Below are 20,804 nucleotides of genomic sequence, written 5' to 3' on the forward strand. Positions count from 1 at the left end.
AGGAGGTCCTGACTTGTGTTCCCACACTAACAGCTCCAAGGGCTCTTTCCGAAGGGTCATAGCAGCTTGGGCTAAAATCTGTGAGTCAGAGCACCAAATTGATTGTGGCCTGAGCTTAAAATAAAATATTAAAATCTAAAGCCTATCTTTTGCCTCAGTAAGAAAAAAATAAAATAAAAAGTCATTTAGTGGTCTGAGTATACATTTGGTTTCACAAAAGATTGAAACTATTACTTTTTTCTCATAACTGATACTGAACTAACTGAGAGGTTTATGACTAGCACATGTATACATTTCCAAATCTAAAGGACAACATTGCTAAAATAGAGTCTCTAATCAAATTAGAAAACAAATCACCAGTAAGAATCCATGAAACACCTACCGCTGCTGAAATCTTTTGTGCAAACCTTGAATCTTTGGGAAAGATCTATTAGCATAACCACTAGAAGCTAAGAGTCTAAGCCCTTAAGACACAAATTTAGAAATGTTTGAAAATGATTGTTGTCAATCCAACCCACAAGTGAACCATGTAACCTTTTAAGGACTCTGAGTATAACAAATTTTGAATGTTGAAGCAACCACCAGATGGCAGACTTAAAGTCTAGGTCCAGTTGATAAGTGAAAGAAAATATGGTGGTCAGTAAGTTCTTCTGAGCGGTCAGTAAGTTTTTCTGAGCGATGATCATCAACATCATTATTTCCTTCTCCATTGTGATCATATAAACCTTGTGAGACATTATAAAGTCTTACCATTTTAGGGTGTGTGTGTGTGTGCGTGTGTGTGCATGCGCATGCGTGCGCACCAGAATTTTAGGGTGTGTGTGTGTGTGTGTGTGTATTCGTGCGCGCGCGTGCCAGAGGAACTGGGGCTTGAAGTGCTCAAAGCTAATGCTCTACCACTTGAGCAACAGCTCCACTTTTGGCTTTTTTGCTGGTTAATTATTGAAATAAGAGTCACAAAGACTTTTCTGCCATGACTGGCTTAAGCCACAATCCACAGATCTCACCTGAGGAGCTAGGATTACAGGTGAGAGCCAATGACACCTGGCTTAGGGACTAAATTTTAAATAAGCAAATTAGAGTTTCCTTTAGTTATAAAAATCCATAGGTGTAACTAGAATTTTAGAATCTAGTTTGACTGTCAAAGCCTAAAGAAATCTAGAGGTTTATTTTATTCCATGTTCTTTTTTCTTTTCTTTCTTTTCATGTTGAGCACAATTCAGTTCATAATAGAAGACTTTCAGAGGCTTGTTGTTAGGGTTGTAAAGTTGAGCCAGATTATCAAGATTGGGCAACTTTCCCAAAGCTAACTATCTTCCACAACTGCCAAACCATGGAGCAAACTTCCAGAACCCAAGGCCTTGTTACTTTCTTTTATGTAAGAAACATATAAGGCTCTCAGGCTGGAAGGTTAGAACTAGGGAAAAAGAGACATGAGTGGGAGGCCTTTAAGATCAGGAAGATTGATAGTTCTCCCCAGTCCCATTCCCACAGGTGATATTATACACAAAGAACAACGAAATGTGTAGTTATTTTAAATTAGGAATAATGATATGGGAAATAAAGGTCATCTGTTCATTAACCACTTGAGTGTCAAAGGTTGCACTAAGAGGATGGGAAAGGATAGTGCCCTTTTAATGGATTTGCCTTGCCTGCAGATCAATACTGCTTTTCTTATCTAATCCTAAAGTTCAGCTTTGCCACTGTTCCAATGTGCTTTGAGACGTCCTGCCACAGAAACTACAGTAGCAAGTAAAACTTCACTTTTCTTCATATCAGATGGTCACTTCAGCTGTTTCTGGGAAATCCCAACACTGGACAACTTACTTGGAAATGTTATTGTTTTCCCGGACCTTCACATGGCAGAGAATGTTGGGTAGCTTTTGGGTCACAAGGACTTTGATCTGATCCACAGAGCTACATAGCTTTAGGTAACCTAGATATAATCCAGGAGATAGACGCTGATGACTCCTTTTGTAATAGGAGAGAATGTCCTGTAGGATGAAACAAAATTAAATAAACACCTTGCAAAAAAAGTTGGACCAGTTATGCAAAGGGGCTATGACAAGTTAGGTAAGGAACCTCAGGTATTGTCATGAATGCTGGGCAAGTGTTGATGTCATAACTAGCTTTCCGAAGAATTTTCTTCCAAACCAGGCAATCAGTCTTGATACATATTTTGCATGGTAGTTTTTCTCATACTTCTGTACTAAGGATAAGTTTTGTGGGATGTGATTGGGAATAATCTGCTGATGGTAGAGGCATATAATAAAAGACAGGATTCATAATTTCCCTCCTTTAGATAATTTCCATCTTTAGATAGGAGAAGACAGTTGCTCAATTGATAGTTGACAATACACAGGACTCCATAATTTCAGAATAATTAAAATGAAAAAGCCCATTTTAAATGCAACCATTTATAAGTCAAAATTTTAAGTAGTTGAGAAAGGCCTGAGGGGAAGAACAAAGGAGGAGGTAACAATGCTGATAGGAAATGTACTCATTACTTTGCTTATGTAACTGTAACCCCTCTGTACAGTATTTTTACAATAAAAATGTATTAAAAAGAAGAAAGGTCTGATTGATGTTTTTAGCTTAAAAATTTAAAAAAAGCCTCAACAGTCTTTTGATCTTATTAACATTTAAAGTTAGTTATAACTATTTATTAGTTTAGAGAATGAACTGAAAGAGTCAAAACTTATCTTTGGCTGAATTGTTTAAGAATAAATTATATGATAGCTGGTGATAGTCTTCATATTTGACTTTTGCAACATCATCATGAAGAGGATAAGGTTTTTCAAAAGCATTTGAAGGCATATTTTTGTCCTGGAAGATTTAAAAATTTTTGATATTCAAGTAATGTTTGTATGAAGTTCTTGTTTATTGTATGCTCTTCAGTTATTTCAGTCATTAATTGGTCTGCCATTTCTAAAATCTCAATTGTCAGTGACTGCACTGAGTTGATTAGGTCTCTACATCATCTGTCGTCCTTAATTATCTAAAACTCTGTTTATTTTGCCATGTAGTGAAATAGTATTGAAATTTTATTGTCACATCAAAATATGACACAATCTGCAGAAATTGAATGAAATTGTTAGTATAATAGGGAGTGCCAATTAAGTTAATCAGAATGAAATGTTGAAAGAAATCTTGTTTTATATATGATCAGTTCTCTAGTAAATATTTGGATTATGACTTTTGCCTTTCTGTACAACTGCAGGGACTCAGATAACAACGAATAATTGGAAAATAGAGCCACTCTTTCCCTATCCACTTCCTATATTAGTACATTAGACCTTTAAACCTTTGGGCAGTATGGGGTGGGAAATAAAGGAATGATGAATCAGGTACCGATTAGAAGGGGAAGTTTCCTGTAGGCTAGAGTTTAGCCTGGTTTTTGGAAAGTGTTTAATAATTATGAATAAATTTCAAATGTGTCTTCACAAAAATGACAAGTAGACTAGGTGTTAGAAATGTTAATTATCTTGATTTAATTTCTATAGTATATACCATATAAAAATCACTGTATGTTCTAAGTACATCTATGTTTTTCATTCGTAATATTAATAAGTATTTTAAAGAATGAAATGAAGGGAACCAACTCTCCAGTAAATATAGAGCAGGCAAGAAATAAAGCAAAAACAAGTATTCAGTGTTCTGAAAGGAAAAGGAATATATGAGCCTTCTTGGGGCACTATCTCTGAAGGAATTATCCCTCCTCTGTAGAACTAATCATCTGTACCATCCAGCATATTCTGTATCCGGTTTCCTATATTCTGTCCTTTGTTAAACAGTACTGAGTTTGTGTGATATGTCTAGCACTATGGGAAACATTCAGGTTTCAGATAAACATGATATGAGCCCTACTGTTGTGGAAGGTGAAATAAACAGATTGGTAAATGTATGACCTCAGCATATTGAAATCAGTTTTTAATAGTCAGTATAGCCTCTAGTAGAAGGAATATTTGTTTTATATTTTTCTTTTCTACTTTCTCTTTATGTTTCGGTCTTTTGTCTGTCTGTATCTCTTTCTCTCCCTTATCCCTGTCTTAGCTGGAGGTTAAGCCAAAGGCCTTGCACATGCTAGGCAAGTGCTCTACCACTGAGCTATATGCTCAGCTCTTCTGTTCTGTCCTTGAACTGGACTATGAAATTAATGGTAAGGCTGTTTTTCTTATTGCTCTGAGTTCTTTTATACAAAATACAATTTTTTGCCTTTATAAAAATAGTTTGTATAAGATAGGTATATAATGTGTGTATGAATCAGGTCAGATCTTAGAATAGAGGAATATCAGAAGTTACAAAATGAGAAAAGTCATAATTGGATAGAAGATACAAGTAATGTGTATAGAAAAGTGAAGTCTAACCTTTTGAAAGACATTTGGCAAAAATTAAAAATAGAAAAATGTTATCAAGAAGGAAGAGATTCTTACTAATATTTATGTCTTCTGTAAGGTCTCCTTAGAACATATCATAGGTAAGTCATTACTGGAAGAAGTTCAGTCAAGATAGTGTTTTGGGAAATAACCAAAGGGAGAGATGGTTCATGTGGTAAGGAAAAAAGAAGGATTTTGATAAGCAAAATTTGAAGATAGGTATCCTAGGAGAATTAGCAGATGTGGCTATAGATCCATAGGTCATTATTTTTGGGAAGTCATGAAGAACTGAGCAAGTCCCTAAAGACTAGGAAAGGGCAAATATGCCTGTCTTTGAAACAGAAAGGGTTTTCCCTGCTTCTATACAGAATGATTCTAGTAATTAAAAATCCCAACTTATTGATCTTAGGGAAAAATGAGAAAGAACCATCAATTTTAAGTCACGTAGGGAATCCTGACACATTGAAGAGAAGTCCACATGGTTTTGTAAAGAGTATCATGCAGACACCAGGGAGAGGTCTTCAGTGTAATCTGTTTCACTAGATAACCTGGAAAAAGTAGAACTGAATTACTGTAGCAAGCTGAATATCTGGCTTGAAGATTTGTGCGTAATGAAGGTGGTCTGGGAATCACAGACAGATTGAGTGATGGCCCAGTAGTGATTGGTCCTTAGGGCTAGTCTGTTTAATTTGTTTATTGGCATTCTGGACAAAGGAAACTAAGAATGTGTGTATCAAATTTGTGGACCCTAAATTTGGTATGGTTTTACTTTTCTGGTAATAAGGCTATGAATGACCTAGTGCATTGGAAAACTAAGCCTATCATAATTAGGGTTGAAATTTAATAAGAATAGATGCTTTTAAAGACCTAAACTGGAGAGAGTACAAATATAGGATGGGAAGGGTATAAGTGAAAAATATGCAGGGGTCAGTAATGGCCACAAATAGAATGTGAGTTAGGAACATACTGTGGTTTTGTGAAAACCAACACCATCCTGATAGTTTTTATTCAGTCTTTTAAAAGACTATTGCTGAGCATTTATTATATATTTTCTTGTCTTGACATAGTCATTTATCATTAGTTAGAAGGTTTTCGGAGTGTGAAAAATCACAGGAGGAGGAAGAAGCTTTCTCATTCATATAATCTAAAGTATACTTAAAGGCCTTCAAATTGATACTTTTAGGTCTGTGTATCACTACACATAACCTCTAATCTACATCCTGTACATATTACAGCCTGTTAAGTCTCCTATCTCCAGACCTAATGGGTGCTTTTTCTTGACCCACACATATCCTAATCCCTGTTTTGATTGTTGGCTAATAAATTCACTCATTGTACCTACTTTTTCTGAGCAGCTACTACACATAACACATTCTTGTTTGTTTGTTTGTGCTGTTCTTGGAGGTCAAAATCAGGGACTGGGTACTGTTCCTGACTTCTTTGCTCAAAACTAACACTACCATTTAAGCCACAACTCCAGTTCTGGCTTTTTTCGTTGTTAATTGGAGATAAGAATCACACTTTTTTTTCTTGCCCAGGCTTTCCTGCCCAGACTTTCTTTCCCAATCTTTCCTGCCCAGGCTTGCTTTGAACCATGATCCTTAGATCTCAGCATCTTGAGTAGCTAGGATTGTAGGCATGAACACCAGCACCCAGCACATTAGGCATTGTTAATTACATCAGATGAATATGACATGATTTTTCCCTTCATAGGACTTGTAATTAATGTGTAGAAGAAACACGTAAGCTAGATATAATAATAATAAATAATATTGGGTAAGGTCCATGTGGACCCAAGGGAAGGTGAGATCTACTTTTTTTTGGCTCCTGCTTGTTTTTAACATCATGCCCTGTAGTTAATTTATTATTAATTAATTATTATTAATTCCATTTATTTAAATCCTCCCTCACTCCTTTCTCTTGCTGTTTTTTTCCACCCTATAATTTACCTTCATGGCTCAGCCATATGTCATCTCTTCTGCAATACCGTCCCTAATACTTTCAGACAGAATTAATTAATAACTGCTTTATAGCTATTAATAGCTGTATGTTCCCATAGTATACTGTTTGAACTGCTATCAGGCTCTGGTTTGATTCTGTTACCTTGATAAATTCACAGGTCTGTCTCCCTCCCTTGACTGAGCTCCTTGATAGCATGAACCTTGACATTTGTTTCTTCCTACAGAACCTAGAAGAGTTCCTGGAATCGAGTTTGTATTGAAAAAATGTTTTAAATATGAAATTAAAGGCCTGCAGGAGGTAGGGTCTGGGCCTGGGCTTTTGGGAGGGAATTTGCTATGTTTGTATCTAGGAAAGGTATATTCAATCTGTTTTCCCAGTAAATTGCAGGACTTTTATTTTGCTGTAGGAAGTATGGAAACTGGTTGGTGGTGATGGCAGAAGTCACAAAATGGTGGCTAGTGTTCTTTGTGGGCCCCAAATTATATATATTACAAATAATTTAAATTTTTGAGTTGTTTTGTAATTTTTAAAAACAAAGAGACTTGTCATAACCTCTGAATTTCCAACTTCTCTTTAATAAATGGAATATGTAAGAATAAGTGGAAATAAGTGAAATAATAAGTGGAAAATGGGTCTATGTTTGGGAATATATTTTCTACTCTAATTAGCTGAAGCTTAATAGGGTTCTTTGTAGGGACTATTGGTTCTTATTGTTCCTTTTTGAAATTGAGATATAAATTCATCATCATAAAGTGTGAATGCAGTGGTTCTTAGTATATTTATAATGTTGTGCAACTATCACTTGTATCTAATTCCAGACCATTTCTAGTACTCCAGAAAGAAACCTCACATTTATTAGCTCTCATTTGCTAATTTCTCCTCCTCTTACTCTTAGAACCATTGATTTACTTTTTCTTTCTGGGTTTGCTCATTAATGATTATAGTCTCTGAGTTGACTCACACAACATGTGACATTTTGTGTTGTGCTTCTTTTGCTTAGCATATTGTTTTCAAGGTTCATACATTTTGTAGCATGTATCACATTTTACCTTTATGGCTGAATAAGATTCCATTATATATATGTATATATATACTACATTATATACTTACATATATTACCTTTTGTTCAAATGTTCATCAGTTGTTAGACATTTAGGCCTTTTCTACTCTTTAGTAATTATGACTGTTTATGTGAATATTCGTGAATTAATTTTTGATTGAACTCAGTTAATTCTTAAGTTCAATTCTGATTCCAATAGTTTATTTATTTATTTAGTATAAGTACTGGGTGTTGCCCTTAGCTTTTTCCACTCAAGGCTGACACTCCAGCATTTGAGCCAGATCCACTTCAGCTTTTTGGTGGTTATCAAAGGTAAGAGTCTCAAAGATTTTACAGTCTGAGCTGGCTTTGGGTCACACTGAGTTTGCTTTGAGTCACGATTCTCAGATCTCAAACTCCAGAGTATCAAGGTGTTAACCACAAGCACCTGGCTTCCTATACTTTTAGATATCTGGGTTAGATGCTTCTTGAGGATAGAAGGAGTAGGAGTGTATAACAAACAATCAAATGCAGAAAATACAACCCCAAACAAAAAGCACAAATGGCAGAAGAGGTCTTGGGCACTTAGCGTATAAGAAGATATTAAGTATCTGGAAATGGCCAAGAATGCCTAAGGAGAGGGAAAATACAGAAATGGGAAGATAGAGAAGGCAAGAATCACCACAGCTTTTCCAGGACATACTTGTAAGAAAGGAGACAGAGAAAATGGGGGAAAGTGAGTAAAGCAGCATGTTATAATGGGAAAGCACCAGACTAGTTGCCAGGAGATGTGGGCCTAGTGCTTGTCTAGCTGTTTTTTTTTGCCAATAGTACTTTTTCAAGTTATATCCTTGAAATCCATGCTTTCATATGTGAACGGGACATAAAAGAATTACTTAATTTTGCTAATTTTTCAAGAGAATCAAATAATATGAGACATGAGAAAAATTTACAGAGTATATCGTTCACATGTGAAAAATTAATCTTCCATTAAACACTTCACATGTGAAGTATCCAGTTATTGAAGTGACTCCAAAGATCAGAAGTAGAATAAGCCAGCATTCAGGAAGGGTCTGCATATTGGAAGTATCCTCATTGCCAGTTAGTTTGCTCAGAGGGATTCTAATTTGTCCATAGTATCTTTTACTTCCTAGGCAAACATGAGATACATTCTTCTCTTCCTCATATACATATATGAGAGAGACCATTTTTGAAAGGTGTAGGCTTTGAGAAGGCTAGAAATTTGAGGGGGGGTAGATACTGCAGTTTTGCTGGGGTCCTATTACTAAATTAGTTAAGGCTAAGTTTTTTTCAACCCTTACCTTTTCTGAAAACTCTGTTTTTATACAACCTTTCTATTCCTACCCTTCCCCCTTTTTATAATTAATTTGAGACAGGGTCTGTGATAGCTAAAGCTGTCCTGGAACTTGTCATCTTCCTGCCTCAACAACATGAATGAATGCTGGGAGGCTTCTGTCTTATGCTTGGCTATGGCAGTGCAACTTTTATTTTCACTTTTTCAGTTAAAAATTTAATTAGCATAATAAGTTGTTCAAGGGGCATTTTCATTTTGCCATTTCCATTCATATCACAATGTACTCTATTGCCACATATATATATATATATATATATATATATATATATATAATTATTTTGTACAAGGTAGATGAGTGATGGAATACCCTAAGGGATGAATGGCCAGCAGTAGAGGTCTCCTGGGAGAATAGGGATAAAGAGATGGATTGCATTTGTCCGGAAGGGAGCGTAATGTTGCTTGGATCCTTCTAAGTGAAACAATAATAAAAATCACTAATATTGATTTGCTTTTTTTCTCTTCTAATGCTTTATATGTTAATTCATTTAATTCTCATCAGAGTCCCATGAAGTAGGGTTTTCTGCAGAGGAAGAGATACAAGGGGCAAAGAAATAAGTAACTTGTTGTAGTCACAACACAACCAGAATGGGTGAATCAGGAATTATATTCAACTGACCTCTTTGCAAATGGGTACCCCATAGTGTATTGTGAGGTAGCAGGAAGAGCCTCAGGCTTCTATTAGGATACTTGGATCTTCATTGCAGTCCTCTAATAGAACATCTGTGGCCTGCTGTTGTGGAAATTACATAGCATGCTTTACCTACCATTAAAACTTGTTTCAGCCAGGCACTAGTGGCTCATGCCTGTAATACTAGTTATTTAGTAGGCTGAGATCTGAGGATTGTGGTTTGAAGCCAGCCTGGGCAGGAAAGTCTGTGAAACTCTAATTAACTACCAAAAAAAGCTGAAAGTTGGGCTGTGGCTCAAGTGGTTGAGCATTAACTTTGAGGAAAAATGTTCAGGGATGGTGCTAAGGCCCAGAGTTCGAGCCATAGGGTTGGCACAATGAAAAAAAAAGAAAGACTTGTCTCAACCTGTATGCTGAATTGATAGAGCCAACTTGTGATATAATTAAATCTTACGTCTAGGAGTGATGGGATACCAGTCCTAGGAGTTTTATTCCTTATTTCTGCTCCAGTGTAACACCTATATGAGAAAGTGGGGAGAGAGACAAAGTAGGGGAAGGGGAAGGAGAGTGGGGGTGGGTGGGAATGACATCAAGCAGGAATGTGCCAGTCAGCGGGGGTAAATTTTCCACTTGGATCTGTGTGGAAACCTGATCCTGCCTCTATTTTTGGTCTCCTCTAACAACCTTTCACCAGATTGGAATTTTTCTGCACCTGTAACACATTTTTAATGTAATAAGTCTAGGAGAAACCAGGTATTATATCATGCTGGGGCCTGCTGTGTTCCTAGGAGAAAAGGTAGCACAGACCCCAGTTTATCCCTATAGGGGATTAGTGTATTAGTCACCCTGTAAAAGCTCAATTTATTATGATTTTTAAAATGTTTCTTTTAGCACTTGCTTATAAAAGGTGAAGAAGGGAGGCACGAATGTGTCTGTGTTCCCTGCCCCCACCTTATTCACACATGCACGTATGGTCTATCAATTTTCTATGAACCCAGATTCCATAAAATCAAATCCAGAGGCATTGGCTTTGACCAATTAGCTTAACTTTGCTGTGTTGGACTTTGTCTTGGTTTCAGCCGGTGTGAATAATGAACAGGTGAGATTATTCCACTAGACACTCCTCAGTTAGGAATAAAGTAAGACTGAAAGTAAGGTAGCTGTTTAAGGTGACCATGAATAGCTACTGGGGCTGAGGCTTGGATTTTCAATGTTCATGTGTGACTGAGCCCTTCCTTCTGTGTTACTCCAAATGGACTTTCTTATAGTTATATTTCATTGGTTGCATGGGGCTCAATGTGACTGTTTTTGCCCTTTTATCCACCTAACAGGAGAGTTCTATATAATTCGTTGACTACTAGGTTAACGAGGGAAGGGAGGGAAGGACAGAAAAAGGGAGGGAAAGAGGGAAAAAGAAAGGAAGGCAAACAGGAAGGGAGAGAGGAAGGGGCTGCTTGGGGCCTGTGCTGTCATCCATTCCAAGTCTGCATCTAAGCTACTTGGGTTTTGAATTTCTGTGGCTATTCTGTACTCATCCCACAGGATGTGATGTCACAGAGTAGAAAGATAAGTGCTTCCAATTAGAAGACTTGAGTTGAAATTTCAGTTTTGCCATTTTCTATGTATCTAGGGACACATTCTATAGCTTCTGTTTTATTCTTTTAAAAAAGACCCATTTCAACAATGAAATGTACAAGATGCTGTGTCGAAAAATGAACTTTACAACTTTGAGGGGGGGAGGGAGATGGGGAGGCGGGCAGGGAGGGGGGGCGCGAGCTGGGAGGGTTGGGATGGTAAGGGGAAACAAAGGAGGAGACAACAATGCTCATTATCTTGCTCATGTAATTTTAACCCCTCTGTATGGTATTTTCACAATAAAAAAACTTATTAATAAAAAAAGAACAAAAACATCAATATGTAATTAACTAGGATGTGATCAGGGTCTCAAAAGGGCTTGTGCAAATGAAGAAATTCATGGCACTGAAGCTTCATTAACTTCACCAAATTTATCTCTACATATAGTCCTGCATCCTTTAACCTCTTCTAGCTCCAGTTATTTCATTCCTAAAATTGACTTAATCAAGCCATCTGTCCCAAGAGAATAATCTATAACAAAGCAAGAGGAAATTTGTGTTTTTTCTCAGTGTCATATGTAATATGTACACGCACACACATATATATCACACGTGCACAGACTACTATTACTATTGTCCATTCGGGTACTGATTGAATGTTGTGGTTACACTCTGTTTCCTACTCAATTATTATTAGTATTTTTTATTAGTTCATTATTGGTAAGGGAATTTTCAGAGGACATTTTCAAAGTGACTGCTATTTTACATTGCTTGATAAGTTTCACATCTAGAGAGGGGTAAATAAAAATAAGCTTCAGCATCTCTCCTGTGTATAGAATCATAGTGATAACCTATCGCTCCCTCATGACTGCAGATGTCAGTGACTCTTGGTATATTTTACAGCACTTCAGTAACTGTGGAAGCTCAACTATATCAGAAAAGTAGAAAAGAAGCCCCTACTTGCCTGGATAGTAATCAGCAAAATGTCTAAGGCTGTTGGTTCTTCTGGTGTTGATAGAGACTTCCTCTGGCTTTGCAGTTTTGAGATCTGCATCCACTTGCCATTAAAAAAGGAGTAGAGCATCTCCACCTCTCTGATGGTGACAATGAGCATGTTTCCATGACGGTCTTTAATGGGCTCATAGTAAACTCTTCCCAAGTTGTGTGTTCCAAGTAAATTCTAGAAACAAATAGATTACTGGTAGCTTAGATGATATGGTAAGAGCAAGGCAACACAATACAGCAGAAGATACTGGGAATAATTATGTGGTTTCTGAGAAGCTGTTTTTTATTTTTATTTTTTAAAAACCTAGACTATGTGGCATCACAGAAATGTGCTTAGCAGAAGCTCAGAGAAAATGTCTTCACCATGAGCCTACAAAGATTATAGCAAGAGGCACAAACATTATGTTTTTTTAAGCAAATCCAATATCTGTAAATATCTCTTACCCACATAGACCCAGCACATAAACCTCAGTTACCAGCACTTGAAGAGAATCCCAGATGTTTTTAAAGAAAAATGCCTGATATTTCAAATATGCTAGTTGTGGACTTTCCAAGAGATCTACAGTAAGCTAGTATGAGGTAGGGTTGTTTAAAATGAAGAAATGAATTAACAATGTAGCACATTGTGCAGGTCCCCAAATGACTTCACATTCCCTATAAGATATTTTAATCAGGAGATTGACCTGGTTTGACTCACTCCCTGCATTTTAGGGAATTATGTTTATTTAAATATATGTTGATATTGCTTAAAAACTAGGCCAGCTGAGGTAGACAATACTTTTAGGAAGATAGGAAGAATGCCATATTAAATATGGAGGGGCCCAGGTGAGTGTTACTGAAATAAACAGCAGTTTTACAAATAAGCAGTGTTTGAAGATCCTAACCTAGAGCATGAGATAATTAAAATACCTCCCCATATTATTTTAAATACATATTTAAAAATTATAAATCCTCTCAGATCTCCAAGTGGTTATTTTTATGTATTCACTTAAATGATGATGAGATGAGTATAGAACTGGAATTTGTAAGTGGCAGAGTTATACTAAAAATAAGAAAGCCAGCTAGTCAATGTTCACATCTATGAAAACACTGGAGTATACTTTCATAGTTAGAGACTATGTGTTAAGCCTTTTATTCTTGCTCACAAAGATCAGACCGGTAATGAATAAGAAATTTCATAAATAATTATTGGCAGAGAAAAATTAATTTGGCAGGATATATATGTATATATTTTTGGGTCCGGTTGTGGGGCCTGAACTCTGGGCCTGGGCGCTGTCCCTCAGCTCTTCAGCTCAAGGCTAGCGCTCTACCACTTGAACCATAGCGCCACTTCCGGCTTTTTCTTTTTGCTTATGTGGTGCTGAAGAATCGAACCCAGGGCCTCAGGTATACAAGGCAAGCACTCTACCACTGAGCCATCTTCCCAGCCCATGGCAGGCTATTTTTTAAGTGGCCTAATCACTCTAAATTTTCTTTTTTTTCCTTTTTTTTCTTTTTTCTTTTTAATTGTGAAAATACTGTACAGAGGGGTTATAATTACATGGACAAGGTAATGAGTACATTTCTTATCAAGCATTGTTGCCTCCTCCTTTGTCCCCTTCCCATCCCTTCCCATCTCCTCCCCTACCTTTTCAACATAACGTCTTGTACATCTCATTGTTGCAATGGGTCTACCTGTATTCCTATTTAAACATTTTTTTCCCTTCCCCTCCACAAATTATACCAACATCAAATACAGTGAAAACAGGAGATATACTGTGGGGGAGGGACATACAAAGCAACAAAGAAATCATCTTATAAATATGTCGTACAAAGCAACAAAGAAATCATCTTATAAATATGTCAGAAACAATCGCAAGAAAGAAAAAACATTTGAATCCTTATCTTGGGGTTCATTTTGCCTAACATTAACTTATCTGACCGTTTCTGCTTGTCTCAGACATACACTAGTAATTGCAAATAAGGGAAACCATGGGACCTATGTTTCTTTGGGCCTGACTTACTTCACTTAATTTTTTCCAAGTCTTTCCATTTCCTAACAAATGGGGCGATGCCATTCTTTCTGATGGAGGCATAGAATTCCATTGTGTATATATACCACATTTTCTTGATCCATTCATCTACTGAGGGGCATCTGGGTTGGTTCCATATCTTAGCTATGATAAATAATGCTGCAATAAACATAGTCGTGCTGGTAGCTTTAGTATGGTTTTGTTTGTGATCATTTGGGTAAATGCCCAAAAGTGGGATTGCTGGGTCATAGGGGAGCTCTATGTGGAGTCTTTTGAGGAGCCTCCATACTACTTTCCAAAGTGGTTGAACAAGTTTACATTCCCACCAACAATGCAGTAAGGTTCCCATCTGTCCACATCCCCTCCAGCATCTGTTGTTATTAGAGTTCTTGATTTTAGCCATTCTAACTGGAGTGAGGTGGTAGCTCAATGTTGTTTTGATTTGTATTTCTTTTATGGCTAGGGAGGTTGAACATTTCTTCATGTGTCTATTTGCCATCCTTCTTTCCTCTTCAGAGAAGTTTTTCTTTAAGTCTTTAGCTCACTTATTTATTGGGCAGTTGTTTCTTTGAGGAATTTATGGTTGGAGATTTTAATTTTTTGAGTTCCAGGTATATTTTAGATATGAGACCCTTGTCTGTTGTATGGCTAGTGAAGATCTTCTCCCAATCCGTGGGCTTTCTATTGATCTTGCTAGCTATGTCCTTTGCCATGCAGAAGCTCTGCAATTTCATGCAATCCCATTTGTCCAACCTTTCTTTGATTTGTTGTGTTTCTGGGTCTCTATTAAGAAAATTTGGGCCTGTGCCAAGGAGACCTAGGGTTTCTCCTATTCCATCCCATAATGTTTTCAGAGTATCTGCTTTAACTCGGAGGTCTTTGATCCATTTGGGGTTGATTCTGGTACAGGGTCATATATAAGGATCTAGCTTTAGTTTTCTTTTTTTTTTTTTTGGTCCGGTCGTGGGGCCTGAACTCTGGGCCTGGGCGCTGTCCCTCAGCTCTTCAGTTCAAGGCTAGTGCTCTACCACTTGAGCCACAGCGCCACTTCCGGCTTTTTTCTTTTTGCTTATGTGGTGCTGAGGAATCGAACCCAGGGCCTCATGCATGCAAGGCAAGCGCTCTACCACTGAGCCACCTTCCCAGCCCAAGCTTTAGTTTTCTATAAGTAATTAACCAATTTTGCCAGCACCATTTACTGAAGAGGCTGTCTTTCTTCCATTCTATTTTTTTTAGCTCCCTTATCGAAGATTCGATGGCTATAGATAGGTCTATGGGTTCATTTCGGGGGTTTCAATTCTATTCCATTGGTTCTCAGGTCTGTTCTTGTGCCAGTACCAAGCTATTTTGATTACTATGGCTTTGTAGTAGAGTTTGAAATTTGGTATTGGTATTCCCCCAGCACTGTTCTTTCTGTTAAGGATTGTTTTTGCTATTTGGGGTCTTTTATTGTCCATATGAATTTTTGGATTGCCTCTTTTATTTCCTTGAAGAATGAGGTTGGAATATTGATAGGTATCACCTTGAATTTGTAGATGACCTTGGGAAGTATTGCCATTTTCACGATGTTGATCCTTCCAATCCAGGAGCATGGGAGGTCTTTCCACTTCCTAAGTTCTGCTTTGATTTCCTTTTTCAGGTTTTTAAAGTTTTCATCATAGAGGTCCTTCACTTCTTTGGTTAAGTTAATTCCTAGGTATTTTATTTTTTGTGGGACTATTACGAATGGAGTTGCTTTCCTGATTTATTGTTGGCATACAGAAAAGCCATTGATTTTTGAGAGTTAATTTTATACCCTGCTACGTTGCCAAAATTTTGAATCAACTTGAGTAATTTGGGAGTGGAGTCTGTGGGATTCTTTAAATACAAGATCATATCATCTGCAAAGAGGGAGAGTTTTACTTCATCATTTCCTGTTTGGATCCCTTTTATGTTTGCATCTTGTCTTATTGTTGTAGCTAGGCATACTAAATTGAAGAGAAGTTCTAAATTTTCTTTTTAACAAGTGACTTAACAATTACAGAGAACTAGTTTGGAGAAGATTTTTAGTCCATCTCTATGTAACATCTTATCATATTATTATATAGAGACACTTTACTAAAAATAGTGTTGTACTGATAAACGTCCTATCAAAACAAATCAGAACAGAAAAGGAGGGGATAGTAGCTTATTTGTAATGTTTCAAGTTGTTGTGGTATAAATATTTCTTCCATAATCCATTTTTTAATTAAGTTTTTTATTGTGAAAATACTGTACAGAGGGGTTACAATTACATGAGCAAGGTAATGAGTACATTTCTTATCCAGTATTGCTGCCATAATCCATTTCAAATTACCAACAGGATGACAAGAAGCTTTCACAAGTTTTGAATATTTAATAGCTGGCTCTTCTGATCCACTACAAGTTGTCTTCAGCATACCATAGTTATTAAGACTTTTATTGGTATTTTCAGGGCTGACTACCATTTATTAACTATTGGACTGTCTACCATCTCTGGTTCTAAGTCACCATGTTAAATTAAAGGTCTTTACAGCTCAGACATCTCTTTTGTTAATCCTTACCTCATAGAATATTTGAGAGATTAAATTCAGAAATGCATGAGAAAGTGTTGTGCAAACTTCTAAGGCTGCTAGCATATGGGGTATGCTTTCTTTTCTGTTCTAATTGAAATTTCACCTTGGCTTATATCTATATTTTCAAGGTCTGGCTCAGGTTTCACTTTCTCTTGGATTTACCTAATTCTGTGGCTTAGATAAGAAGTTCTCCAAAAGGCTGAGATGTGATTGGATCATGAGGGCTCTGTCTTAAAATGGATTAATCTATTGATGGATTTTTAATTTGATGACATTATTGGGAGAGATTTGAAGTTAGGTGGTGAGGCCTAGTTGGAGGAAGTAGGTCACTGGGGGTTTGTCTTTGAAGGGGGTATCTTGTCCCTATCTCCTTCTGGCTGCTGTTTCTGCTTCCTGCCCATCCATCAGGTGAGGAGCCTTCTCCACTGTGCATACTCACCATCATGACATTCACCTCCCCTAAGGCCCAAAACAGTGGAGCCTGCTGTCCATGGATTGAAACCTCTGAAATTGTGAGGCCAGCCATTTAATCTGTTTTAAATTGCTTCTCAGGTACTCGTCACAATGACTAAAAAGCTATTTTACACTGAGGTAGAATTTACCGTCTTTGCTTTTCCTCAATACTGCCTGCTGTGTAAACTCCTGTCTTGATATGTTACTTGAGTTACTGTACACATTGTGAAATCATGACTGTTTTTCAACCATTTCCCTGAGTCTTTTGCGCTAGTACTTTATTGACTGAATTAAAAGATTACATTTTCATTAAGACGTTGGATATAATGAAACTCATTTGAAAATTGAAAAAACTGAAAATCTGCAAGATACTTAAAAGGAAGGCTAAGGAAGGATCAGTAATAGAAGGGGTGAGTTATGATCAAAGTATATTATATACATGTATGGAAATGGCACAATGAATCCCTTCACTTTGTAAAATCAATATACTCTAATAAAAATCACTGAAAGAAAAAGCAGAAATTGAAGAAGCAAAAGAAGTTTTCACTTTGAGAAAAGAAGGACCTTGGAAAATATGATTTACTTTGGACCAAAGCTGATTGGAATGCATTGATTGAAGCTGTTGTTTCATTGAAATAATTATTATCGGTGGCTTACTGTTAACTTTGGATAGGTTTTCTAAGAAAGCACTAAAAATCTTAGTAAAGTTCTTAATTGACATTAAATTGTGTTGCTTTGGGAGAAGACCAGTTGTGAATTAGAATATTTCTATGAAAATAAATTGCAGCATGTTTCAAAGGAGAATGTCAGTGTTACATTACTCCTAAAGAAAAGTAGACCAGTTAATTCCTGCTGTGTAATAAGGATTAGGCAGGATGGGCCCTTCATGATGTTATAAGGTAAAGAAGAGAAAGTTCTGCATGAACTTATGTATGGAAAAGAAGAACAGTTTTGGGAAAACCATTTTTTCCCACTTGAAAAGAAAAAAAAAGACATAGTATCATAAATGATAGCCTAATTCTCACTTGGTAGTACTCACTAAAAATTGTTTAATGTAAAACAACATACACTGTCAGATCATTGTTCTTTTGATGGTAAGTGTTTCAGAGACTCTTACTGTGAGAACAATGTATACTTTTGCCTCTTTTTAAGAAGAGGCCTCTGCTGTCTTGCTGAGAGAAAGAAAACAATCTGGATTCTTGGTTACTTACAGCCTGCCTCATCTTATTGTTTATTTAATTTTTCTTTGGTTCTGGCATTAGAACTCAGCCTCATACTTGCTTAGGTAAGTATTCTGCCACTAGACCCACATTCCCAACCTATTTCTTCAATTATTTTACCCAAATCTTAACAGATGCTTGTACCTCTTTTTGCGTAGATAATTTTAATGAATGTACATCTCAACTTTCAAGTATGATTTAAAGCTGCTTCTTTTGAAAATATGTCTTTATTATTTTAAGTAGTTGTACAAAGGAGTTTCCATTCAACAAAGCAGTTTATGATTTTAACATGTCTTGATTAGTGTCACCTCTTTTATCATTCTCTCTCTTCCCTTCCAACCTTACCTCTAAGGCTACTTCTAAGTAGACTATAAATGATGCAGGATAGGCTTCTGCTTTTCTTTTTTAGTATATTATGGATAATATCTTGTGTTTAAGTTTTTGTTCACTTTTTGGGTAAGTTGACATACAATAATATGCTGAATTGTTGGGAAGAATGCAGCCCTTGGAGTTATATCTTTTAAAATTTGAGTCCATCATTTACTACTTCCTGATTGTGTGACCTTGGGCACAGAGTAACTTTTCTAGGCTTCATTTTTTTCATCTGTTAGATAAATATAAAAAAACACATTCTCATTAAGTTATAGTGAAGATCAAATGAGATAAAGTTTGTAAAGCACTTAGCACAGTGCTCAGTCTTTTGATGAGGGCACTGGAAGGGTGACCATATACTGAGGACCACGAGGCTCTGATTGCTATTTAGAGATGGTGCAATATCCAGATAGTTATGGTAGGAGATTCAGTTCTTTGAATACTTTCCCCCTTTTTAGAGTTTCCCTAAAGGGGAGTAAGACCAACATATTCCTCCTACTTAGAACTTCCTAGTCCAAGTGGGTCACTATACAGGCAATGATAAAATAATTCATGGGTTATGACCATCATTCAGAATGAAGAAGGTACGATGCGAGTGATTCATCTGATTAGGAGTTCAGAGAAAGGTTCCCAGAGGAAATATAAAACTGAAGCTGAATTGTTCACCTAGCTAAGATATGGAACCAACCCCGATGCCCTTCAATAGATGAATGGATAAGAAAATGTGGTACACACACACACACACACACACACACACACACACAATGGAGTTCTATGCTCCATCAGAAAGAATGCACTACCCCATTAGTAAGGAAATAGAACTTGGAAAAAATCATATTAAGTGAAGTAATCCAGACCCAAAGAACCATAGGTCCCATGGTTTCCCTTATTTGCAATAATTAGTATACGTCGAAGAAATCTTAGCAGATGAACAGAATAAATAGCTCAATAGCTATGAACATATGACCATATAAGATGACTCTAAGCAAAATGAACTCCAAGACATGGACACAAGATGTCTCCCTTTGTTGTTGTTGTTTTTAATGTACTATGTGACTTTTTGTTTCTTTTGTATGTTCTTCCCCCTATGGTATATCCACTGTTGTCATAGTATTTGATTTTGGTACCCTGGTATTGTATATATGTTTATTTGAATTAGGGAAGGGAAGGGGAGCAACAGAATGGTGAGACAAAGGACAAGGGGGAACCAGTGCAACAACAATATGCACAGAAATATGTTGGAAATGATCTGTACAACTTGGGGGGGGGAGTAGGAGAAAAATGAGGGAAGGGGTAACTAGTTTGACAAGAAATTTGCTTATTACCTTACTCATGTAACTGTAAGCCCTGTACATCACTTTGATAATAAAAAGCAGCATAAATTAGCATAGTTAAAAGCAATATTAAACCAAAATGAAAAAAGAACCTGAAGCTGAAACCTGAAAGATATGTAGGAATTAGAAATCAAAGAGGTGGGAGAACAAAATTCTATACAGAAAATAGCATGTGAACTAGTAAAAGTGATTGAGAAAGACTAGAAAGAAAAAAATCAGAAGACTGTGGAATTAATGGGAGCCAAAGAATGTGCCAGTTTTAAAAGGGAGAGTAGGGTCACATGAATCAAATACTATGGGATATCAGTTGCTCAAAGAGGACTTAAAAGTATTTGTCAGATTTAGTGAAACCGAAGTTATTGGTAAACTGTACAGTTTTGAAACCATCTTTAAGATAAGGAAAACAAAATTATAAAATTAGGAATGAAATGAATATTAGTTTTTAGAAAATGAAAAGAGTAATGCCTCCCTTTCACACCTAAATACTGGAGTCTTTGGTCTCTTTAGACCATCTACCAGCACTGTGCAGCCCCACTTCCTATTCTCACCTAAAATACTATAGGACACTCATAGGCTTGTGCTAGTGAGTGACCTTGAAGTAATAGCTCCATTAGCATCATCTGCATCTCATTACTGGTGGTCTGAGAATACAGGGTTTAGGCATAGTAGTGGCAAAAGTCAGAGAAAGAACTAAAAATGATGCTAAATAAAGTAGATGCAAAAGAAGGATATAGGTAATTCTTTCAAGACATTTGATCTAAGGGGGTAAATAGATGATTTAATGAGCAACAGCAAAGAGAAGAGTTTTGGGGAAGTTTAAATTGGAAATATTCTACTATTTTTAAATAAAGATAGGAGGGAATAGATGGGATCCAGATCAT

The 20,804-nt window shown here is 36.6% G+C and overlaps 1 protein-coding gene across 1 annotated transcript in view; it reads right to left on the reverse strand.

The window, feature by feature from the left end:
* LOC106001701 (ankyrin repeat and fibronectin type-III domain-containing protein 1) overlaps positions 1–20,804 on the reverse strand; it is a 128,041-nt gene that overhangs the window by 2,851 nt on the left and 104,386 nt on the right. The window contains exons 13-14 of the mRNA XM_013036710.1: positions 11,919–12,134; positions 1,828–1,994 (exon numbers count right to left, since the gene is read on the reverse strand). Coding sequence (XP_012892164.1) covers positions 1,828–1,994; positions 11,919–12,134 — 383 coding nt within the window. The remainder of the gene's footprint in view (positions 1–1,827; positions 1,995–11,918; positions 12,135–20,804) is intronic.

Source organism: Dipodomys ordii, unplaced genomic scaffold (assembly GCF_000151885.1).
Source record: "Dipodomys ordii isolate 6190 unplaced genomic scaffold, Dord_2.0 Scaffold7, whole genome shotgun sequence".
NCBI lineage: Eukaryota > Metazoa > Chordata > Mammalia > Rodentia > Heteromyidae > Dipodomys > Dipodomys ordii.